Source organism: Trachymyrmex septentrionalis, unplaced genomic scaffold (genome assembly GCF_001594115.1).
Source record: "Trachymyrmex septentrionalis isolate Tsep2-gDNA-1 unplaced genomic scaffold, Tsep1.0 scaffold60, whole genome shotgun sequence".
NCBI classification, from domain to species: Eukaryota; Metazoa; Arthropoda; class Insecta; order Hymenoptera; family Formicidae; genus Trachymyrmex; species Trachymyrmex septentrionalis.
Window position 1 is genome coordinate 2,717,548 of NW_017305779.1, and position 22,274 is coordinate 2,739,821.

At 38.7% G+C, this 22,274-nt stretch overlaps 2 protein-coding genes across 3 annotated transcripts in view; one reads left to right on the forward strand and one right to left on the reverse strand.

Moving 5' to 3' along the window:
• Positions 1–5,314: 5,314 nt before the first annotated feature.
• On the reverse strand, positions 5,315–13,057 carry LOC108752567 (nipped-B-like protein B). 2 transcript variants are annotated; one of them, XM_018493470.1, is made up of 3 exons: positions 12,903–13,057; positions 6,793–12,680; positions 6,535–6,677 (listed from the first exon to the last, which is right to left on the reverse strand). In XM_018493470.1, exons 2-3 carry the CDS (start codon positions 12,672–12,674, stop codon positions 6,626–6,628), a joined length of 5,934 nt encoding a protein of 1,977 aa, XP_018348972.1. In that variant the 5' UTR covers positions 12,675–12,680; positions 12,903–13,057; the 3' UTR covers positions 6,535–6,625. The 2 variants fall into 2 exon arrangements, with proteins under 2 accessions (XP_018348970.1, XP_018348972.1); XM_018493468.1 differs by having other exon boundaries at positions 5,315–12,680.
• Positions 13,058–16,101: 3,044 nt separating this feature from the next.
• LOC108752568 (aryl hydrocarbon receptor nuclear translocator homolog) overlaps positions 16,102–22,274 on the forward strand; it is a 40,899-nt gene continuing 34,726 nt past the window's right edge. The window contains exons 1-2 of the mRNA XM_018493475.1: positions 16,102–16,310; positions 17,356–17,404. Coding sequence (XP_018348977.1) covers positions 16,274–16,310; positions 17,356–17,404 — 86 coding nt within the window. The 5' untranslated portion in view covers positions 16,102–16,273. The remainder of the gene's footprint in view (positions 16,311–17,355; positions 17,405–22,274) is intronic.

Consider the following 22,274-nt stretch of genomic DNA (forward strand, 5'->3'; position numbering starts at 1 on the left):
TATTACAATAAACGCGGATAAATCATGTTTAACATATACTCTATTCCATTCACGCTCTCTTGATTGACACACACATATATGTCACTGCAACAGCTGCCGCATATTATTATTTTTTTATCACTAACCTCTCCAAAACCCAAAGGATAAATATATGTGTGAACATTTGTACAGCGAAGCCTCCCTTTCGTTTTCTGTAATGTAACATTAACATTTGTTTCCTTAATCGACAGTGAAGTCCATGTGTTCTGCGTCTCTCGTCTTAGCAGATTATAATATTTGCTTCTAATTTTTGCTTTATTAATAATTCACTTTCTGAAATAATAACGAATCATTTCACAATGACATATTTTTTTCGGATAAAAACTTTTTTACCAAATATGAAAATCGAGACTACTATTATGTACGTATCTCTTTTTTAACGAATGCTTCGAAGAAATGTTTTACGAGAAAACTTCAAAAAAGTAGAAAATCTAGTCGCGAATTACATAATAAAAATGAACTACTTCTTCGTTACGAAGAAAACGAAATGAAATATTTAAATTAATTTAATTGTATTTTATGGTTGTAAGAAAAAAAGTTAGCAAAAAAAAAAGCTTTTCTGAGAAAGGGATTTGGAGAACGCATAAATTATTGATAAATTTTATTAGAATCTTTACATTCGTGAATTATTTACAGATATAATTGCAGATGTATATATATTTATATATATACTATGTATATGTATAATTGTAACTAACATTATGGTTTCGAAAAGAAAGACTTCCTCGAATTTTTCGTGACAATACTGAAGAGGCTGACTTCGGAGAGAACTACTGCCAAAGCCGCACAAGAGCATACAGCTTCAATTTTAAGTTTTTGACTTTTCTTGTGTTCTCTTCGTGAAGAGAGAACGCTTTCATCAATTAGAAACGTTACGGTAGAAAAATGGTATAAAAAAATCATTAGTAGTCTTTAAGCGACGACACGCGGAGTACGATTAAAAAATTGTTTCGATATAGTTGCCAAGTGAACCAATATATTCTTTATTTCTTTTTTTCTTTCGCGTGTAATATAGTTTGATTGTGATATTATTAAATTGTCTTAAAAGTCTGCGAGAAAAAAATATTCTTACAGGTTTTATCCATATTTTTGGATAAAACAGACGTTATTATCAAATTAAAAAATATTGGATAATTAATTAATCTGATTTTCTTTCAAAGCTCGCTAATATTTCCTGAACATAAAACAATTAGACGAATATCTGATTAATAAATTATTCTTTCCGACGTATTTCTAGCATTGCACGCTTCGAGGACGGTATAAATTCGGAAACAAGATCCCACAGTTCGCATCGTGTGACTTGCTGACAAAAAATAATTTGTAATATTAATATACAAACTAATAAAATTTTCAATGCTTTAGATAATCGCAATATTCGCAATACAAAAATCGTAATAATAATTTAGTTTCACGTAGGAAAAGTATTACTATTTTTGCACATTATAAAAAATTATAATATATTTTCCGTAAAGATATTTATACTCACAACAATTGCAAACATGTTCACAATTGCCGTGAGTATATAAAGATATTTTTGCACAATTTAATGCCCGATGAACCAGTATCCGGTTAAACCTGTTAGAAAATCAAACACATAAATTATTTTGTGCACGTATTATCGATTACGTTGTAGTTATAAAAAAAAAACTAGTCCCTCCACAATCAAGCCTCTCGCGCCAAAGTCTAATAACTGATTCACCGATTGATAAATAATAATAATCGTAATGAGATATAACAAAGCAAAGCGAATTAATTGATATAAAACTATTCGATACATTACGAGACTAATAAATTAATAATAATATATTTTGGAGAGACTTCTCAAAGTTGAATACAAATTTTCGAATTTTATTGATTATCGAAAGTTTTTATCGTGATTTCGCAATCTCTTGCGATAAGAAAGCGAATAAGAAAGATGCGAACGGTTATAAGAAGCGATAGCAAAGTCACGTGCACAAAATCAAATTTTCAATTTTCTGTAAATGAAAAAATGATTTTACGACGAATGATTTTGTGCGGGATTCGTTGCGTAAAACAACACGCAACGGTTACTACATATTAAGATTCGCGTTTTGCTTTCTCCCGGATCCGATAATCGTCATTCGTAAAAATCTGGTGTTATGCAGTCTTCTATACAGTATTTAGCATCTCGAATTTCTATCAAAAAACGAGATAGGTCATTTTTTTGTTTTCTAAGAGAATTCAATTATGTCTAACCGAATTTCACTAATATCTAAATGTCAGAAACGCACGTGGCCCGAGTACGTTATTAGATGCGACAGATAAGCAGATTTATTATAATAGTTATGAAAATTTCAAGAGAAGAAAATTAATCTGCAAAAATCAAATAATTTTATTTGACTTTTGTATGCGCAAGAAATGTGCAGATTTCGAAAATCAGAAATATGAGCAAAGTCAAGAGCGCGACAAAGCTTTTTCTCTGGGGCAAAATTTCTACGTACGTTTCTAAGGTCAACGTGCATTCTTAATGCTAAACGAATGAATTCATACATGTTTTGCTGCCAGATTTATTGACGTGATATAGACAGGTGTACATCTGGACCTTGATGGAGCGCGAGTTTAATTATAAATCAAAAATGTAAGAAAATGTGCCTAGAGCTTTATACGTTCGTCAATAAAATTATTAAATCTGCAAATAGCGCGAAAATTTGCGCAGTCTCTCATGATCGAATATAAATGCATCGCGCTAATAAACATTTTCTTAAAAACGCAAGAGAATAATAGTTTCTCCATGGGATAAGCTCGCACAAATTATATCTGACAGAATTGTTAATAAATTTAACAATTATACATAAAATCAAAAGCTATAAATTAGTCATGTTTTTAATGAGACAAGTTGAGAAACATAGCGATAAAACTAAATGGATACCCCACTTGATATAAATAAAAGTTTAATAATTTTCTTCTATTACAGATAAAAGCTTAACAATTTTCTTCTATAAATCGTTTCCTTCTTAGGAAATAAAGATTACAAAAAAATCCAGATAAAATTATATGTAACAAAAATTACTCTCTATACGATATTTCGAAAGAAAGTAAATTTAAAAAAATAATACAATGGAGACAGAGAAGATCATTATTTTCTGAATGCATAGTAGTATCCATTCAATTTTTTCCCTGCGTATAGTGGAAAATATTAAGGCTCCATGTAATCATTAATTACCGCGAGATGTATGCTAACGAGTCATTGTTAGCAAATTCCTCGAAGCGTTCGCTACGAAAGAAACCAAAAACAGATTCGGAACTAAAACGGAAGCATTCGTTTGATCGTCGTCATTATCGTCTTCGTTTCCAAGCCAAAGAGATGTTACGTTAGGAAATCACATTTTATCTCGGATGGATAGGTATTGGATAAATTGAAATATTCGAATTTGATTGATCGGGCAACGAGAATTATCTGTTTTACATTCACCTGTCCTTGTGAAAAGACTGCGATAATTTTCTTCATCTTTCTCACTTCATTCTTTTCTTTTATCATACTATATATATTTGTGAGTTATAAAGATAAAAAAAGATTAATCGCCGCAATAGAAAAAGTCACGTAATACAATTCCTTTACGCTTCTCGAAATCATAGTTGCTCTTGAATTTACTATTAATGACATTTAGATTACTAAGCACACTAAAGAAAAAGATTTGTTTCTTTTGCTATTGTTCAAATCAATATTTTTCGTTGTTCAATCAATAAATAATCTGTTGTATATTACCGATGGAAACGAAGACGAAAGCGAGGTTTGCGATTCCAAAACTGTGTTCATCTACAAAAGTTTCTGTCAAAAATAACGATTGCAGAATTTTTATCACTTTTTAGATATTACAACTTAATGTCGAATACTTTTTTCGAAGTATTCAACAATATCTCTTACAGATATCCGTAACAAATATTTAAAAAAATTTTCTGAACTTTTTTTGACTTTTGAATTCGCAAATGTGACTCGAATTTTAAAATCGCATCCTTCGAGTAACTTGTACATTATAAATATTTTTCCGCATTTCTCTGTCGTCTTACGCCAATAGATCCCGCTTTTCGCTTTCGTCGAGAGTACGCCATACACACACACTATCGTTTATTTCTATAAGCTTGTATAAAAAAACGAATCCTTTTTGTTTGTTTCTTTTCTTTCCTTTTTTTTTTTATCATTTTCGTCGTTTTGTACACCAAGGACGAGTGAGTGCATGAAGCAAACTATATTGGGACATGAATCCTGAATAAATACTTAATATTACAACAAAATCTTAAGTATTCTTCGTAAATGTCACCGCTATATAGTTTGTAAGAAAATAAGATATTTTACTTGAAGATTTTTATGTACAGATATTACAAACAACGTTTCGTAATGCGTAGGCAATGTGTCCTACTACTCTATTATTATACATACTGCAGGAGAGGATCTATATGAATCCGCCCTCTATTGAATTCGATTCGTGTCGTCTGTCAAATTTTGTGGACCTTCGATATTTGGTATCGCTTCTTAAAAGCGAGTAATTGCCGCTTATATCGATAATACTGACCTAAAACTTTCCGATATACTTGAAGATTAAACATGAAATTTTTTGTTATGTTTTAATGTGCCTTTTCAATATCATTCTCTCTTTTTGCTGAAAATAATTAAGATTAAATTTATTTGAAAAATATCAATAATTTAATATAAATTTATATATAATGATTACATATATTATATAAACACTTATTTAAAATATGACTTTAATAAGATAATAGATGTTAATACTATATCAAAATTACGACTGAAATATCTTTCAAATAAACTTTGTTATAATATAAATTGTTCTATTATGATAATTTATTAAATTAATATTATAGGTCATACATTAAGATTTTTTTTAAGTTTATTGTACTATCGTATCCCCAGCAATTTATTTTTCTATTTTTTTTTTAATATTACAAATATTAATATGAATGTATCGTAATCATCAAAAATATTCTTTGTAGATTATGAAACTATTTTAATTTCATCAAACTTTGAAACAGACATAGTAAATTTTAGATATTTATTTATGAATCACCGAAAGAAATTTTATCCAAGTACTAATAAGTTAGCATCATCGAAATAAGCAGCGCTTACTTTATTTAAATTCAATTTGAAAAGGAAAGAAGAGGAAATATTGATAAATTAGATTAATATCGCTGAAACTGCAATTTTTGTAGTCTTTTCCTTTATCGTTAATTTCTTATTCCATAAAAAAATTAATTAATCATTAATACGTGATATTATTTACAGATGAATTTTGTTCGAATGTAATTTATTGTACTTGATTTCTCTTGGAGAACTTGGTTCGTAATATTTTCTGGGATCTTTTAAGATTTTCCATGTTTCTCGCCTTTTGCATCATTTCAATGGAATCAATCAAACAATCACCAGAATCTCGTTTATCAAGAATGACTATTGAATGGCGTATTTCGACGGAAAAGAAAGCCAATTGGAACGAACCATGTTCTCGAGCTGATCGCACAAAATATTTAACGAGCCGATTTTGCTAACAACGGCATGACGAATCAATAAACCTCACAGACGCCCGCCGTTTCGGCCAACAACACGCTAATCCTACCTCAACGTTCGATCGCACTTAAAAATCTCTGGCTACTATCATTCCTATTGAAGATATCTCTCTCTCTCTCTCTCTATCTCTCGCTCACATGCATTCCCACATAGCAGTTATATATAGTCTCTCTATGGAGTTTCTTGACGGAACGGTACCTTCGCAGAAACCGTTTACGAAGTCGTTTTATAACTTCGATGACCTAGGGGGGGCGGGAGGGGGGGAAGTCATATTGGTTGACGTGAGAAAGGGATAATATTGCGCTGAAATAGCGTCCAAATTTTGGCTATGTGGAACAAGAGTTATTCCAGCCGACCGATCACACGCACACACCATCGCGAACATTTATATATACACACACACAGGACGAAGATACCACCGCACTCACACTAGGAAGTCAGGGTCACTACAGTCATCGCTGTCGCTGCTGTCGGAGATTCTTCTCCTCTTCTTCTTCTTGTGCTTTCTTACTGACTTATCTGCCTTGTGTGCGCGGTGTGATTCTCGCTTCCGGTGTGACTCCCTTGCTTCCGGATTGGTGTGTATCGTCAGCTTCGGCACCCTCGGCGTCGTCGCTGCTACTGTCGTCGTCGCCGTTGGCGACACAATTACTGAATTATTCGGATGTTCCATCGGAGCGGTCAAATTCGATTGCAACGGTAATTGAAACTGTTGCTGGCCAGCTGCGATGACCAGAGAGGTGGGATCTCCCATGACAGCACCGTCCGCTATCGTTCTGTCGCCGCTAGCCTCGGGATGTTGTGGTATCCTTGCCATGTGCGGATTCTCCACGCTGTGCTTGCCACCGCCACTTGTATCGGCAGCATCGTTGCCATCGTCGTCTGGTTCCTCGGGATCAAATTTAAGCATCAGTAGCTTGAAGTCCAGGTACTCTTTCACGAGCTTCTTCCTGCCTTTCGCGTCCAGTTCCTTGTTAACATTCGTCACACCTTCCCGCAGCTTGTACAACGTAGCCTTGGGTTCGAAAAGTAGATTGCTCTTACGATTTACCGTCTTTTCATAGACTTTGGCTGCTTCCGACGGTGAATATTGACCGATCTTCGCATCGGAAAAACCATAAAGATCTTTAAGATGTTGCCGAAGCGTTAGTAAAAGCAAAAAGCCTTGACTGGCGGTAATATACTCCCTGAGCAAAGTGGTATCGTTTGGTAACCTGGCCAAAATAGCTTCTTCATCCTCTTCATCATCCTCTTCGTCCTCCAAGGCCGATAACAACTGATGTGGTTGACCGTCTGGTCCCATCACCGTCATTTGTCCCGTCAGCTGACCTGTCGGTTGCCCCAACGTATGCCTGGATTGTCCAGATTGTCCCGCACTATTCTCTTTAGGCAGCAGAGCCTCTTTAAAAGACTGTAATAAATTAGTCCCAGACATAGAAATAATAATGTCAATGTCATGGATAATGAAGAGCGGTTCATCTTGTACTTGATATGTAAAGTAGGCGAGATTGTCCGCCAAGTATAGCATCTGCGATAGACTAGTTTTAGCAGTCTCATCGAAATGCTTAAGAAAAGACAACACGATCGCTCGCCTTTGTTGTTTCGTGTTGCGCAAAATTGTATAGAGAAAACCGTTGAGCGCGCCTGGAAATTCACCTTCCTTCGTTCGCATACCTCTCGTAATGTTATTCTGTAGAATTTGCTGTAACCGGTAGCTCAATTTGATGCCAGATTGCGACTTCATGTGAATGAAGCCTGGGTATTTCTTTTCGATATCCTGTAACTGTTTATCAGCGCTGTGACTTACAATTTTTTCGCAGTCGGTGCTCATGCAAACCAAATAGGGTACTATCTGGACGGGATGTACCAGACCCTGCGCCAGGATCAACTGAATAACTTTGAGAGCCGCGTGTCGTACGCTTACGTTGGCGTGCAGGAAAGACTCAAGGATCTCTTTAATATAGAGTTGGATAACAGTGCTCGCCATACCCGACGATACGTCACCCATTTCCTTCAAATTCTCCTGTTTAGACAACTTTGCCCATTCCAAATCCTGCTTGATCATCCTCTTCTCCTCTTCTTGCAGATATACTTCAATGTTGTTAAGCACTTGAATTCTCATATGAACCAGTGCATACTCCGATGTGAGCAAGTTATGGTAGAGTTCTTTCAATTCCGGTAACATCATAAACTCATAATGTCGTATGCAGAGAGAACCAATGGCCGATAGCGTAAAGTGTCGAATATCATCGTTATCCAAGTGAACGAAATAACTAAGTGTCTCGAAGACTTGATCCTTGATGTTATCTGCCAAGCCTTCTATCACCTCTGGATCCATGAAGTCAAAATGGCGCAGCAATAAGCCGACCGTGAAGAGCGCTCGCCGGAAAAACGGTCTGCATCTTATTAGCATGGGATTACTTGGATCTTTTTCGTAAAACGATTTATACTCCGTTAAATGTCCATAGTATTTCTTAAAGCAGTCTCGTATCAGCTTGTAGTTTCGCGTAACATTATTAACTACAGAACCTAGACACGATAAACAACTTGCGACCACTGATCTGTCGTGCTGCAAGATTAATTTTACTGAATCTTCTTCCAACTGCGCCAAAAAAGTTTCACTAGGATGTTCCATTAGAGGCACTACTAATTCGAGCGTGTGTGCAACACTGCTGATGATCTGATAATCGCCTTGTGTTTGACATTTTAAACTCAGATAAGGCTGTAGAGTGATCGCATGATTGACCAATAATCGAGGCCGGATCTTCGCGAATAGATGAAGCGTTGTCAGGCACGCAACCAATCTCTGTGACGAGCCTTTCTTTTCCGATTTCTCCGAGTCTAGATTTGTCTCTTCTAATCGTAATACGTTCTCGATCAGGCAGTCCACGATCTGCTTGCACGCAGTCAACAAAGCTCGTGGCGGCTCTGTCTGCATTTTTGTGCTATCATCCTTGTCCTCCTTCGGCTTAAACAAACTTACCAAAAGCTGCTCAAACCATTCGAGTCCCATATCTTTGCTAGTTGCTACAACGTCCGTGATGTTCATTACTTTCCTCAACAGCGATTCTGTGTCAAGAGAAGGGCGCTCACTTACTGGGGTAAACCACATGTTTTGGAAAACCTCCATGACGAGTTTCCGAATGCCCTCCTCGTCGTTTACTCTCCTTATCATCTTCACGCATATTTCCGGGATTTTCGGGAAATCTGGACACTCCATGCAGATATCTTTGAGAATCTTGATGACACGCTTTCGGACGCTCACGCCAGTATCCAAGATTCTTGCTGACAGCATGTCATAGTATGTATCAATCAGTTCTGGTCTACTCAATACAAATTTTCCTACCAAGTCAACCGCTGCTTCTCGCACTGACGTTGAATGATCGAGGAACGAGTGCTTCACACCTAGCTGCATGTCCACTCTTGCTAGCACGCTCGAATCAGCCTCGACAATCATCGTGAGGCACTTCATTGCCTTTGTTCTAATAGCAATTGATGATTCCGTCAGTACATGAAGAATCTGTTTTAGATATTTATCGAAACTCTGCGAGAATGGTCTCTTAGATGCGAGATACTGCGAGATTAGTTCTGCGGAATTATAGTCGATGTATGTCTGAAGGATGTCCGGTTTTGTTCCTGTACTGCTCAATCTTATTCTACTGATAATGTACTTTTTCTTCTCCTCTATAATTCGGTAAGCTTCCGAATTTTTCTGCTCGTTATTGTCGTTTTCATCTGGATCTTGCTCATCTAATTCTGATTCGGTGTCTTGATCGCTGCTATGATGCCGATTTTTCTTCTTTGTCCGTTTCTTGTTTATCTTCTTGCTTGGACTGTTTTTTGGCTGACCCACTCGAGACTTCTCCATCGCGCAATCCCGATACCATTGGGCCAGATAAAAGTAACGCGCGTATCCAAGAGCCGAATCCTTCGTCCCATTGACGGCCAGATAATCCAGAAGTACTTTCTGCAAAAACACGGTCCTCTCTTCATCCTCACTCAATCCTACAATGTCCTTGTCCTTTATCTGATCATAATCCGAATCCTTTTGTTGCTCGAGCTTGATATCTCGTATAATTTGATCAATGGTCGATAATTTGCAGTGTGAACTGACAGCATCCTTACGTAACCTAGCCGCTACCACGCCAAGATAATCGATGGAGGCTACACGAAGTGACATATCAGAGCTCTTATTAGAAAAATGTCCAACTAATAGGTTTCCGAGAAGACTCAATAGCAATTCGGCAGCAGGCCATTCAGGTTTATTCACCGTCGCTAATAAATCTTGTACGAAATTCTCGAACAATGGTCTATAATCAATCTCCTCGCCCTTATTACCGCATTTGTTGAGAAATACCGTTAAAAAATTCCCAGCTATTCTGGTGGCAGTCTCATATCTATTAATGATAAGGACGTCAGCGTCTACATGACTGGATCTTTTCTCATCGTCCTCCTTCGATTTGGAATCTGATAGAACTACCACGCACTGGATAAGCTGCAAGACCAACGCGGTCAACATCTGTATGTAATCCTCAGAGTTGAGCCTGTACGTGCGTAAACTCCTTTTGCTGCTGGGTAGTCTCGCAATTGACGCCAAGATGTCATCCAATAATAATCTCCTATGTTTCTCGTACTTTGTGAATATTACAGTAACGAGTTTCAATGCGCTCAACTGAAGATCGCTTACCGATTCAACAAAAAACGGTGCGACGCCTAACGATGATGCATGCAGAACACTCGTGTCCGTTAGAACCTGTATATTTAATAGCTCAGCCAAAAGACCTACCAGTTCGTGCATCTTGTTGTAAACCTGCAGAATATTCTTTTCACGTACTTCCTTCGTATGAAATCGCCTCTTGCGTATAGAATTATAATTGTCAGCCTTATTCTTCGTATCTATCTTATATACGGGATCGAAAGAGGGATAAATCGTGTTCTGCAATTGAAACTTCATGAAAAGGACTATTCGGTCAATCACATCTTCCAAGTAGACTGTCTTCGGCATGTTGCTAGAGGTCATAATATGCAGCGCGATCAATGACGCATCCACAGCACGCTGCACCCGTTCCATCGCCAATTGCATCCATAGTCGTCCTTCTTCGACGTCATCATCTGGATCCACGAGTGGTGACACTCTCGCTCCGTCTCGTATATTCTTTTCCAAGATGTTCAACAACCTTATCAATTTATCTGTAGGTATCGACTCCATAGCACCCAATGTTTTGAGTTTGGCTGCTTCTGTACAAAGATCATGTAATTGATACTTGGGAATAAGCATCTCCGCAAGCACTTCACCATCATCCTCCATTTCGACGTTTGTCATAAAATCTTCAGTATTCTCAAAAATCGTCTCTATGGTAGAGTTAAATCGTTGATAAGTATTGGTCTCCATTAATTCCTCCACGCTCAGTTTGGCTAACACAGGCACTAATTTCTTCTCAATCTTGCGTATTTTTGGTTTTGTGGGCGAATACGATGTATCTCGTTTATCATCTTCCTCGTCATCGTCCACTATCCTTTTCCTGGCGAATAATGGATTTCGATGGAAAAGCCTGCGGCTTCTGTCATCGCTTTTCCGCCGCTCCGCTTTCTCCTTTTCTCGTTGCACCTGCCGCTCTTTCGCGCGAGCTTTAAAGTACTTATTATTCTTACCGATTTCCTCCTCGCTCTCGGAATCGGTTTTTGACGCGTTGTCACGATTCGAAATGCCCATTTTCGCCGCGCGACTCGGCGATTTTTCCGCAAACGCCGCCAGACTCTTCTGCATAAGCGCCTGATCAGCCAACGATAATCTATTTAACATAACAATGGGTTCCTTCATCTTTTCTGTTCCGGCAAGTTTCATACTCTTCTCCGAGTTGTTGTTTTGTTGATGTTGCTGTACATTGGGTGCCATGCTAGTTGCAGCTGGATCTAAAACGTTAATCATATCAGTGGCGTGTACATTCGGATAGGACGTGGTCTGAGAAGTCGATAATAAATGTTGCATCGTATGATCGACGCTTTGCTTCGGATCGATATTGTCCATCGGCAAATCAATATCAGCAAGTCCGGTTACCGGGTCAAGAAGGAACTGCTGATTCTCCTGTACTGAATTATCAATGTCCAACGATTGACTGCTACCTAATACATGATGAACTTGTTGATTTATCATGGGATCGTAGAGATTTTGCTGCATTCCCATGGCCTGATGTTGTTGCAGAGGCACGTTACGCATTGGAGATGTCATGTGCATATTGTGTTGCGGTGTCATACTAGCCATGTTATGTTGAGGCGTCATATTGGTGAGAGATGCCAGCGGTGCATTGGGAGAGTTCATGTGAGCCGGCGAGTACATGTTTGGTTGAAGAGTTACGTTTGATAAAGGATTTATACAATTCGCGTCCTCCTGCATATGCTGGGGTGTAGTCAACGTTCTCGTTTGTTCGGTTATAACGGTGCCTCTGGGCGATGGAGAAGGCACAGCGAAGGGAGACATTTGCGAGATATCTGCATGATTCTGTGGAGTAATCGGCATCCGTGGATGTTGCGCATGAGTGATGACACTAACCATCGGCGGCGGAAGTACGGACCTGGCTGCTGCGGAATGAGCAGGACTACCTTGGGGCGTTTGCCTGGAGCCCGAAGAGCTCGAGTAGGACGGCGAGAAATGACCATAGCTCGCCGGCGATTGATTGGCGTGCAACACAGGTACACCTTGCGTCCAGTTTCTTGGAGAATTGTGCTGGGTTCCTCTAAATACGTCAGGATTTATCTGCAAGATCGCCTTGAGCAATTCAGGCGTGTCTTGCTCATTTTCCAGCGATTGCTCGGTATTCGGATAATTATCCTTGAGTTCAATGTGATCCGACGATGTCTGCGACAGTGACATGATCAGCTGTGGCACGAGATTCTCATCACGAACACTTAGCAATATCTGTGCCTCCTCCGCTACTCGTGGATGAAACAGTAGCGACTTATTAGTCAGTGTCTGTGGCAGCGGAGTCGGTAGAGGCATTTCGGGTAACAAGTCTGTGAGGCTCGCGATACCAGCGAGGGTAGTTATTGGCACACTTGGTACAACCCCATTCATTTTGAATTTGATTCGTTCTGGCATTACAGCCTGGACAAAAAAAAGAGAATCAAAATCAGTTTTAGTATTCTTAAGATTCCTTGCCTTGTGGGACAATACAATATTCTGAACACCGCACAGACATGCTATGAGTACTTGCTTACGATATGCAGTAAATATAAATCAACTGAACATATCTAAATACACTGTATCCACAAATGTCTAAATAAATCATTGTTAAAATTTGCTCACTACATCTCAAGACATACTGACACAAATGTTTCACCGTTGAACAGAGCAGTTTCTAATCCTCTTTGAAGGACACTAGCACTAGGTGAATATTGGGAACTCAACAAAGTCTCTTTTAAGTTCCCATGTTGCAAACAAAAGTTTCAACCAAATTTTGATGAAGCCCGTGGATCCTCCAATAAACGATCCATGTTTATTAGCACTTTGTTATCCTATAACAAAAATTTGATTTATATAGTCACTTTTATAAATTTATTGTAATATTTTAAATACCTTTAAAAATTAGATATTAAAAAAAAAATAAAAATAGGAAATATTATATTAAATAAAATTACACGTTAAAATTGAAAATAATACATATAAAATTGATTCTGAGAAGAAATGAAGGCAATTGAGTGCAAACGCAGTTAACTTTAGCATATATCTATTAACATATTATTATATAAAAGTAATCATTCTATACATAGTTTCTTGGTTAACAATGCATTCGTTGCATTGTTAACTAAGAAACTATGTATAGAATGATTACTTTTATATAATAATATGTTAATAGATATATGCTAAAGTTAACTGCGTTTGCTCTCAATAAAATTAATTCTCAGAGAATTAATTTTAACGAGCTTAATCTGAGAGCTAAAGATTAAATTAAATATTTGTATCTAATTTGCAAAAAAATAATAAATTGCAATAAAGTATAAATTAATATACATAAAAAAGAACAACTAACCTAAAATTAAAATATTTTACGACATGTAATTTACATTACTGTAACCGAATATTTTCTTATTTAAAAGTAAACATTACATACAATTTTTTTAAATATTAAAAAACTTTGTCTTATACATTTTTTATAAAAACCAGAATTATATCATTTTCTAAATTATTTATAAAAATTAAATGTTCTCAAATTTTTAAGAGAAGAGTTGTTGATATATGAAATTATAATATACAAAAGAAACATGTACTTTACATGTTACAATGTAAAACAGGTTCATATTACGTTAATACAATTGTTTAATTGTATAACACATGTAACATTCGTAGAATAAATACAGGAAAAATCATCATTCTATTTAACATATAAAAAAACATAAGCATTGAAAAATTCATTCTGGAAAAATTAATTCATTAACTTCTCATAAAAAAAAATCCTACATATTTGCATAAAGTAACCAGTCATTACATAAAAACTCAATATGATCAGCTGATACACATGAATGAATCAGAATTTCCAATAACACAGTAAAACCGTACATTATAGGGTACTACACAACATTCATTAACCTGAATCCACTTGCTTTTCCAAGATCATACCAATATAAATAATCATCATCATGTAGCACGGTATATTCCTTTACCTTCACTGAATGAACGTCTACCATCCAACGTCGTGTATACTTATTCTCGAAGGGACCACGCGAGTAAGTATAACAACACAATACAGAGGAAGGAGGGGGGGCAGAGGAGGGGGAGGGGGGAAATTGCGAGATCCTGCGGACGATGAACGTTGAACTCTGGTGGGCAGGCAAGAGAAATTTCGCCGGGTAGGAGAACTCTCGCGCGGAAAAGCAGCCGTTGCGTGATGCGGGACGCAGCGCTTCGTATCGCGGTAGACGCGGACACGGCCGCGGCCGCGCGGCGCGACAGCACCGTGCCCGCTCCGCTTACCCGGGACTATTTACGTCGCTGTCCGTTCCGTCCGCGGCTGGTTTTGGCGGGAGGCCGGGCGCCGTATCGCGGCTCCGCGTCCCTCACGGTCACCGGCAGATCCTCAGGTCACGTCGTGACGGCTGGTGGCGTCAGCTGGCTGTCGCAAAGACTCACCGCGGTCAACACCGTCGTCCGGGGGATGCTCGCTCAATTGTCATCCGCGGGCCACCGCGGTTTGGCCTACTTGGTTGGACGCGTTTTCACGTCGGCCACGGCGGGCCGCGGTCACGACTCGCGAGCACGACACTGCCCTCACACGCGTTTCACGCGGCGCCGCACGAGCATCGTCCCGTCGCAGGCGCTGCGTCGCCCCGTAAATCGTATTTATAGTGGAAATGCGAAGAAAACAGACACAAAGGCGTCCATTTTGCTCTCTGCCGAGCGAGCGGAAGTGGCGTAGTAGTAGGATATCGCTCAGGCCAAAGACGCAGATATTTACCGGCGGGGCGCTACGCGGCGTCGCGCGAGAGCGGCCGAAGGGCGCGTTTGCATGGGTGCGATTAGAGCGCGTTCAAAATGAAAATTATAATAATGGGTAAACTCACTAGGTGTTAACCAATAAAGTTATAAATATTCCAGTCGAAATTCGATCACTTTCGCAATTTTCACCTCGTTTCAAGAATCGTAATAAGCCCCCTGTTGTCCTGTGAATAAAAACGCGCGGACAATACTCTTTTTATTGGTTGCGCGTTCAGCAGAGAAAGCAGCTTTCCGACTGTTGTAAAATTTTTCAATACGATTGATTTTTGCTTTTGATTCCTTATAAATCTAAACGTGTAAACTAGTCATAATGAAGAATTTTACAACAATTTCAAAGCTGATCGCTCGGCGAGCAGGCTAGCAGTTTTATCCGGCTTGATACGCGTCCAATGACACATCAACCGAATAATCACCACAGCCAATGGAAATATCGGACGCGCTGCGTCATTGCTCAACTTGGAACCTATGTATCGTCAATTTGCCAGAGTCTTCGAGGTTTAAGCTGCGTAGAGCCAGAACGGAGTTCGGGTAATGCAATTACTGATAAGAATGAATTCATCGGATAATATTCATCAGTAACAAATATACAAACTTCTCGAGACATCATCGATAGTCACAAAAATTTGCCCAGAGCTTCTAGGGACGGTTGTCTTTAATATCTCATCGATGACGGATTTTTCATGGTCGCTATCGAATTCGCATAACACTAAAAGTGTTCCTAAATCCTTCGCGAACATTAGAGAGTGACAAAGATAGAACGACGCTTGTGTCGAGTTGTGCCATCAAATGGAAAGCACATCCTTCGATTAAATCAACGGATATCAATACTCGATTTAAAATTAATTTAAATTCGCGGCCGCGACAATCGGATCGCCGATGCGATTTCTGCCGTATCGACGGATTATTAAATTCTACGAATTTCCGGCTTCGCGGACGGATCAGTTTGTGGCGCGCCGCCGACAGATCGCGCCTCGCTCGCCGTTTCCGCGTCCCGCGGCGCTCCCGTAGGGTCCCCGTGTGCGTGTGTGAAAATAAAACCCCGGAGCCGAGTGGAAACTCCAAAATGGCGCGACTGCCAAGTGTAAACACCCAGTTTTGATGTCGGTGCAGAGTGTGGAAGTCGTCGTACGTTCGCGTCAATATTCTCTTGCGCCCCGCGCGCACCGTTTTTCCGTCGCATCGTGGCAACAGGAAATCCCGGCTGAATGTTCACGGTATCCTCGATCGCCCATTCTATTCCAGGTAAACCAGCCACGGGTTTTGTTACCGTTCGCCTCCACGTCCGCCCGCGTTTCCCCGGTCGCCGCGGTCGGACCGACGCGTCAAAATCCCAATCTGCTTACTTTCCGCGTGGAAAACTCGTGACGAGTCTCCGGAAAACGGAAAAGGATCGCTTTCTTACGATTTTTCTCCCCCGCTACGCTCTCGCGTGCACACGCAATTCAGACGAGACTAGAGTAGTCTAAATTGCTCCAGTTTGTCTTGCGGAGTGCAAGTTTTACAGTGAATTCCGTTCAATCAAACGATAGATAGTGGTCTATCGACTACCTTTGTATTAAGCATAATAAAATACATAAAAATGTAACTGCTATGGTTAGCGTTGTTTCACGATGACACAAATGCTGGCGGTAAGAGTTTGTTGCAGAGATAGTAAATATTATTAAAACTGCTGTGAGATGAGACAGAATTATTTTCTGATTCACAGTTTTAATTTCAAAGACGAGAAAAGAAAGTAAAGTTTATTATAATATTTAATATATTGATCAATATTGATATGATCCTAGATAGCATTGAATATTGAACTAGAAATATTGCATCATCATTGCCATGTGGCTGCGATATTGCTGAAACGTTCCATGCTACCTGCAGATCACCTATTCTGTAGCTCTTAATGACCGTATCGTTCCATTATCGTTGTGCATAGCTTTCTTACTATGTAAAAAACTATTAAAACCTGTGACAGTAACAATGTAACAACAGGCCAGGTAGCCCAGACATGTCCAATCTTGATTGGTTGCTGAACTCAATCGTATTAGATTATAATTCCTGAATTGTTATTAACGTTCATTGCAAGATACGTATTTTGAAGTAATGTAAATTACATTTTAAAAATATCCCATAGAATTAATTATAATTTTAATAGAACTTGAAATGGAGCAAGAAAATGAAAATCGAAACAAGATTTTGAGTCCTAATAGTCAGTTGAGTTCTAAATTCTGAAACATCTTTATACAAAATATTACAAGAAAATTTATTGTCATATTAATGTATGTTATTTTAAATATAGGGAGTGACCCAAGCAAAATGGCACAGAAGCGCAGTGCTGTTCATATAGGGTGAGTCATAATATATATTCAACTTTGTACGAGATAATTTCTATCAACGTTTATTTCTATATAGATTAATTTCAATTTCATAATTTCAATTTGAATTTAGTTTCATTTCTTTCTCATTCTAGGAATTAGAAAAGAATAGAGAATAAGTTAAACCGAGATTTATCTAAATTAGTAGTCATGAATAGGAATCGCTCAAGTTTAAACATTTAAATATATCTTATTTTATTGTTAGGTATTACATGTTATCTGTGGAATGAAAAATTTGCTTTGGTATATTTTGTAAACAAAAACTTTTTCTACTAATGTAGATTAATTTTACATGGAAAGAAATTAAAATAAAAATGTTAAGAAAACGTATTTTTACGCATAACATTACTTTAATCTCTGTTCAATTTACTCTTCATCTTTTCCTAGTTTTATGGATTAGAAAAAGATGAAGAGTAAATTAAACCGAGATTTAAAGTTAATGTACATTGGTGAAAAAACGCGCGGTTAAATAAATATTTGAAGAAAAAGTAGTTTTACATGATGTATTGCTGAAAATAGTATAAATTTTTATCTGAATGCGTTTATACGCATTTGCATTTTTCGTATCGAGCCTTCGGGTATCACGCAGGGGAAATGAGAGAAAAGATCGTCTGGAAAGACGTTTGCTGACGAAAATAGCCGCTTCGGCGTTAACGATCGCGGTGAAATTTTCGCCGTGCAGTTACATGTACGGCGAACTTGGTGTCGCGCGCTTGATTGACGCAGTTCCAAGAAATGATGCAGCGCCGGGATCAGTTACGGTGTTCGCCACACATAATACGGTAGGCAATTCTTCGCTACCCCGGCTTACAATGCTGCTGCTCGGCCAATATGCGCCGCGGCGAGAGCGGGGCCCGCGTTGCGACATCGTTCAAGAAAACGCTTCGTTATCGTAAGCGCCACGTTACTTTTACTGGCGCGCACGAGTCTCTTTCTCGAAAATACTTTTCTACCGCACGGCTTCGGCACGCGAAGCAGGCGCAAATGTCAACCGCCGTTGTATCAACACAACAGGGTCTCGCGACCCTCTTATATCGCCGTGAAATTTTCGATCTACCGGACCCTGCCAACAGATCCTTTCGGCGCGATAAGACCGAATACGTACGCTCTGCTTTCTGTTACCATTCCCATTCATTCTGATATATATATATATATATATATATACTCTCTAAAACTTTTTGTGTGAATCTCACACTCGAGAGCGATATCTCATTCTTAAAGATTGAAAATTAACTTTTTTTTTAGAACAGGCTCAATTTTTATTCTTAGAATGAGATTTTACTCGAAAGAATTTAGAGAATTCGTTTTTATCAATTCCCATTGTTTTATATATTATGTCGCTAAGTTGTTCATATTTTTACAATGCTGTGATACTTATTTTTGCTCTTGCACTAAATCTAAAACAAACTCCTGAGATGTTAATTCTCTAAATCTTTTAGGATAAAATCTCATTCCAAAAGACTAAAAAATTGAGCCAGAGCCATTCTTGAAAAAAGAATAAAAATATTTTTACTCTTTGTAGGAGTGAGATTTCATCCTTTCGAAGTAAAATTTCGCTCTTTTGAAGTGTGCGTGAAAGTCACTTGAAAGAATAAAGTCTCTTTTCAAAAAAATGAAGGAGTGAGATTTCATTCCTTTGAATCTCACTTCAAAAAAAGTGAAAAGTTTCACTCTTTTTTTTTCAGGACTGGCTCAATTTTTACTCTAAAAAATTTAGAGAGAAGATTGGTTCTCTAATTATATTCGTCATAAAAAGTGGTATACAATAATAAGAAATCTAATATTTTTGACTTCAATGGATTTGAATCGATCCGAGATCGATTGACCCGGAGGTGTCCCCATTAACTCGTTCAATCAGAAACCCAAAGAGTCATTAATCGATCTTAGATCAGTTCAAACCCACACAGTCGAAAACAACTTCAGATACGTGTTAACATGTTCTGTGCCGGGTCAATTTTAAGTGACTTGACCACCATACTGCGCGACTACATTTTGCTACATTAAACCTTTGTTTTATAATAATAATCTTTGTAATTTTTTAAGTTACTGAAATAATTATTTAAAAAATATAATAAATGCGGACAAAAATATCGTGGATCACCGGTGATCCGCGTCACGTGTCAATATATGTAATTTTTGTCATGAAATCAATGTGAAAAGTTAGAAAAAGTCGAGTCGATGTCTGGAAACAAGATCTCTCGAATTAATCTTGAAAAGGAATTTCCCAAAACGCCGTATCCTATCTATCGCGAGCGTACGAGCGAGCAAGCGAGCGGCGGCGATGCATCCCAGTTAAAAGTCGTGGCTTCGCAACGGTGGCTGTCCCGGGTTCTCTGGTGGGAGAAGTGATAGTCCTCACCGGGGTATACCGCAGCACAGCACATTATGCGGCTATGGTGGAATCAGTCACTAGCGAGTTGTGGGTGGTGGCTAGTCGGCGACCCATCCGTCCGTCCGTCCGTCCATATATCCGTACGTGCGTCCGTGAAACGTGTTTCCGCATCGCTTTACCTGCGATCGTCATCGATTGTGATCGAGACCGCAACGCGACGATCGCCGACGCGTCATTATTCGAGAGTGCGTCGCAAGAATTTTGGCGCCGAAAATTGGACGCCCAACTCGTGTGTATCATCAAACGTTCTTTCATTTGGTTCTCAAATGAATTAAAACTTATTACTTTTTGAAGAAAAAAAAAAAATCGATCTCGATCAATCGTGGGATTTTAGCTGGAAAAATTTGAAGACCATATATAAATATTAAATATAACAACTATTTTGATATTGAAAATTAAATATATGGAATTTATCATATTAAATATGGAAAATATTAAGTCACCTAATTGAAAAGAAACGATTCAATTATTACTGAATTACGAGGATTTTATTTTCAAGAAAAGCTTGGCTTAAACTTTGCATTAGACACTGAATTTTGGACGAGAGGAAAAAACACATCTGTGTCACGTTTTTATTGTAATTAAATTCATTAAAGATTTTAAAGAGAAGGGACTCATTCTTTACAGTTAATCACGATGTTGCTGAGGAATTTTTTAGCGCAATTTTACGCGGGAATTTGACGCATCCGTGATTTGCGTGCGTTTCTTGTTACGCGAGCTCAGCCGAGTTGATCTCGAACGAGCGAAGAGTTCATTTTACGATGAAATAAACTTAACGTAGGATTTCAACTTTCGACGTTGATTGCAAAAGATAAACGCAGACCCAATAATCACCGTTCGCCATGTAATTTCCGATACAATAACCGATTTGAGTATGCACGATTAGGTTCTCCATGATCAACCAGGATCCTGATTCTGTCCTATATTCTGAATATACGACGATTTTCAGAGAAAACAAAACAGATGAAAAAATATTCTTAAAGAATAAAAGCTCAGGACGCATCTCCTGTAAGACAACAGGATTGGATGAGATCTAGCTTTGATCACGTAGGAAATTGCTCTACAGCCATTTCGTTTGAAGATAAGCTAATTTGCTACGCTTAACTCGTCGTGCGATCAATCGAATGGCTTTGAATACTTCAGGATAAGTGATCGCGACGCGATACGAACCGCTTCAGCGATATGGCCGTCGCTCTGAGAAAACCGCGAGGCGAGAGAAAGATTAGTACGATTGTCTTGTGGATCATACGCTGCAGTGCGACGAAAGGAGCGTGCAAAATTCGGCGCGAGTGCAACGACGGTCCGACAAGGTCAAGAATCTCGTGACGTCCTCGGATTCGCGATCAATTCCTGGCCGGGGAGACTGGAAGATTTTTCTCCGTGAGTGGTACGAGACGGTCGTGTTTCTAGAAGAGCAGAAACGAAACAAACAATAGTTAATAGAGCGTAGGCGGGCAAGCTTGTTATTGGCAAGCGAATAGACTCCACCTCGTGAAAGTGGCCGGATTTGACGCTTTCGAAAACCGAAATCACCGCCGCGCCAGAGGTGTACTTCCGTAATGAGCTTCTTTTGCTTCTTCGTACTTTCTTTCTTGGTCGATTAATCGAGCCGTCGCGTTGACTAGCGGAACACGTGGAATTTAGAGAGAAGCGAGACTCTTCTATTCGAATTCCGGCGAAATCCAGCGGTGCAGGAAAGAAGGTCGCTCGTTTGCAACAGTAACAGAGCACATCCTTGTGCGCTAACTTCGACAATTCGCTGTGATATATGAATGGAGTAGATAAAAGCAACGGATGTAAAATTGGAATTCGTGCGTATGTCGAGAAAAGGGACATATGAAAAGTGTGAGAACTTCTCAGTCGCAGATAAACGATTCCGGGAAATGTAGGGACAGTCCCAGATAAAACAGCCGTTTTTGCTTATCTGTAGCTTCTTCACAAGATTGCCATACAATTCGTGGACCAAACATACGTAGTCTTGAATGATTAATCTTTAATAGAAAATTCCACTCGCAAGAGTTTATACGTTATCGATAGGGACGTTTCTTTCGTCACTATGTTAGTATAACTTTCGGAGGAGTTCAGATAACATAAGCGAATATAAAATGATTAAAGTATAAATTACTATTAAAATATACCACCGCGCTCTTTCAAGATCAGTGAAGAAGTACACGAGCGAACGTGAGTAGAATTTAGATACAAAGGCCTTCGAAACTGAAGTATCCCTGACTAACTGACTGAAGAGGGAAACGCCAAGTATAAAACTGCTTCGTTGGTAGACCGATGGTAGATCTACATCTTGCTCCAGGTAAAGAGATGACAAGATAATTCGGTGGAAGGCGAGCGCAACATAGTCGAGCAGGTTTCTGTATCAGGAACCTCAAAATCGTGCACTCGAGCTATTAAACCGTCAAGATATTTTTTGTGTATTTCGCAAAGATCGAAACACAA

Coding starts and splice junctions, on each gene's coding strand:
- LOC108752567 (XM_018493468.1), bottom strand. CDS start 12,674: ATGCCAGAACGAATCAAATTCAAAATGAATGGGGTTGTACCAAGTGTG.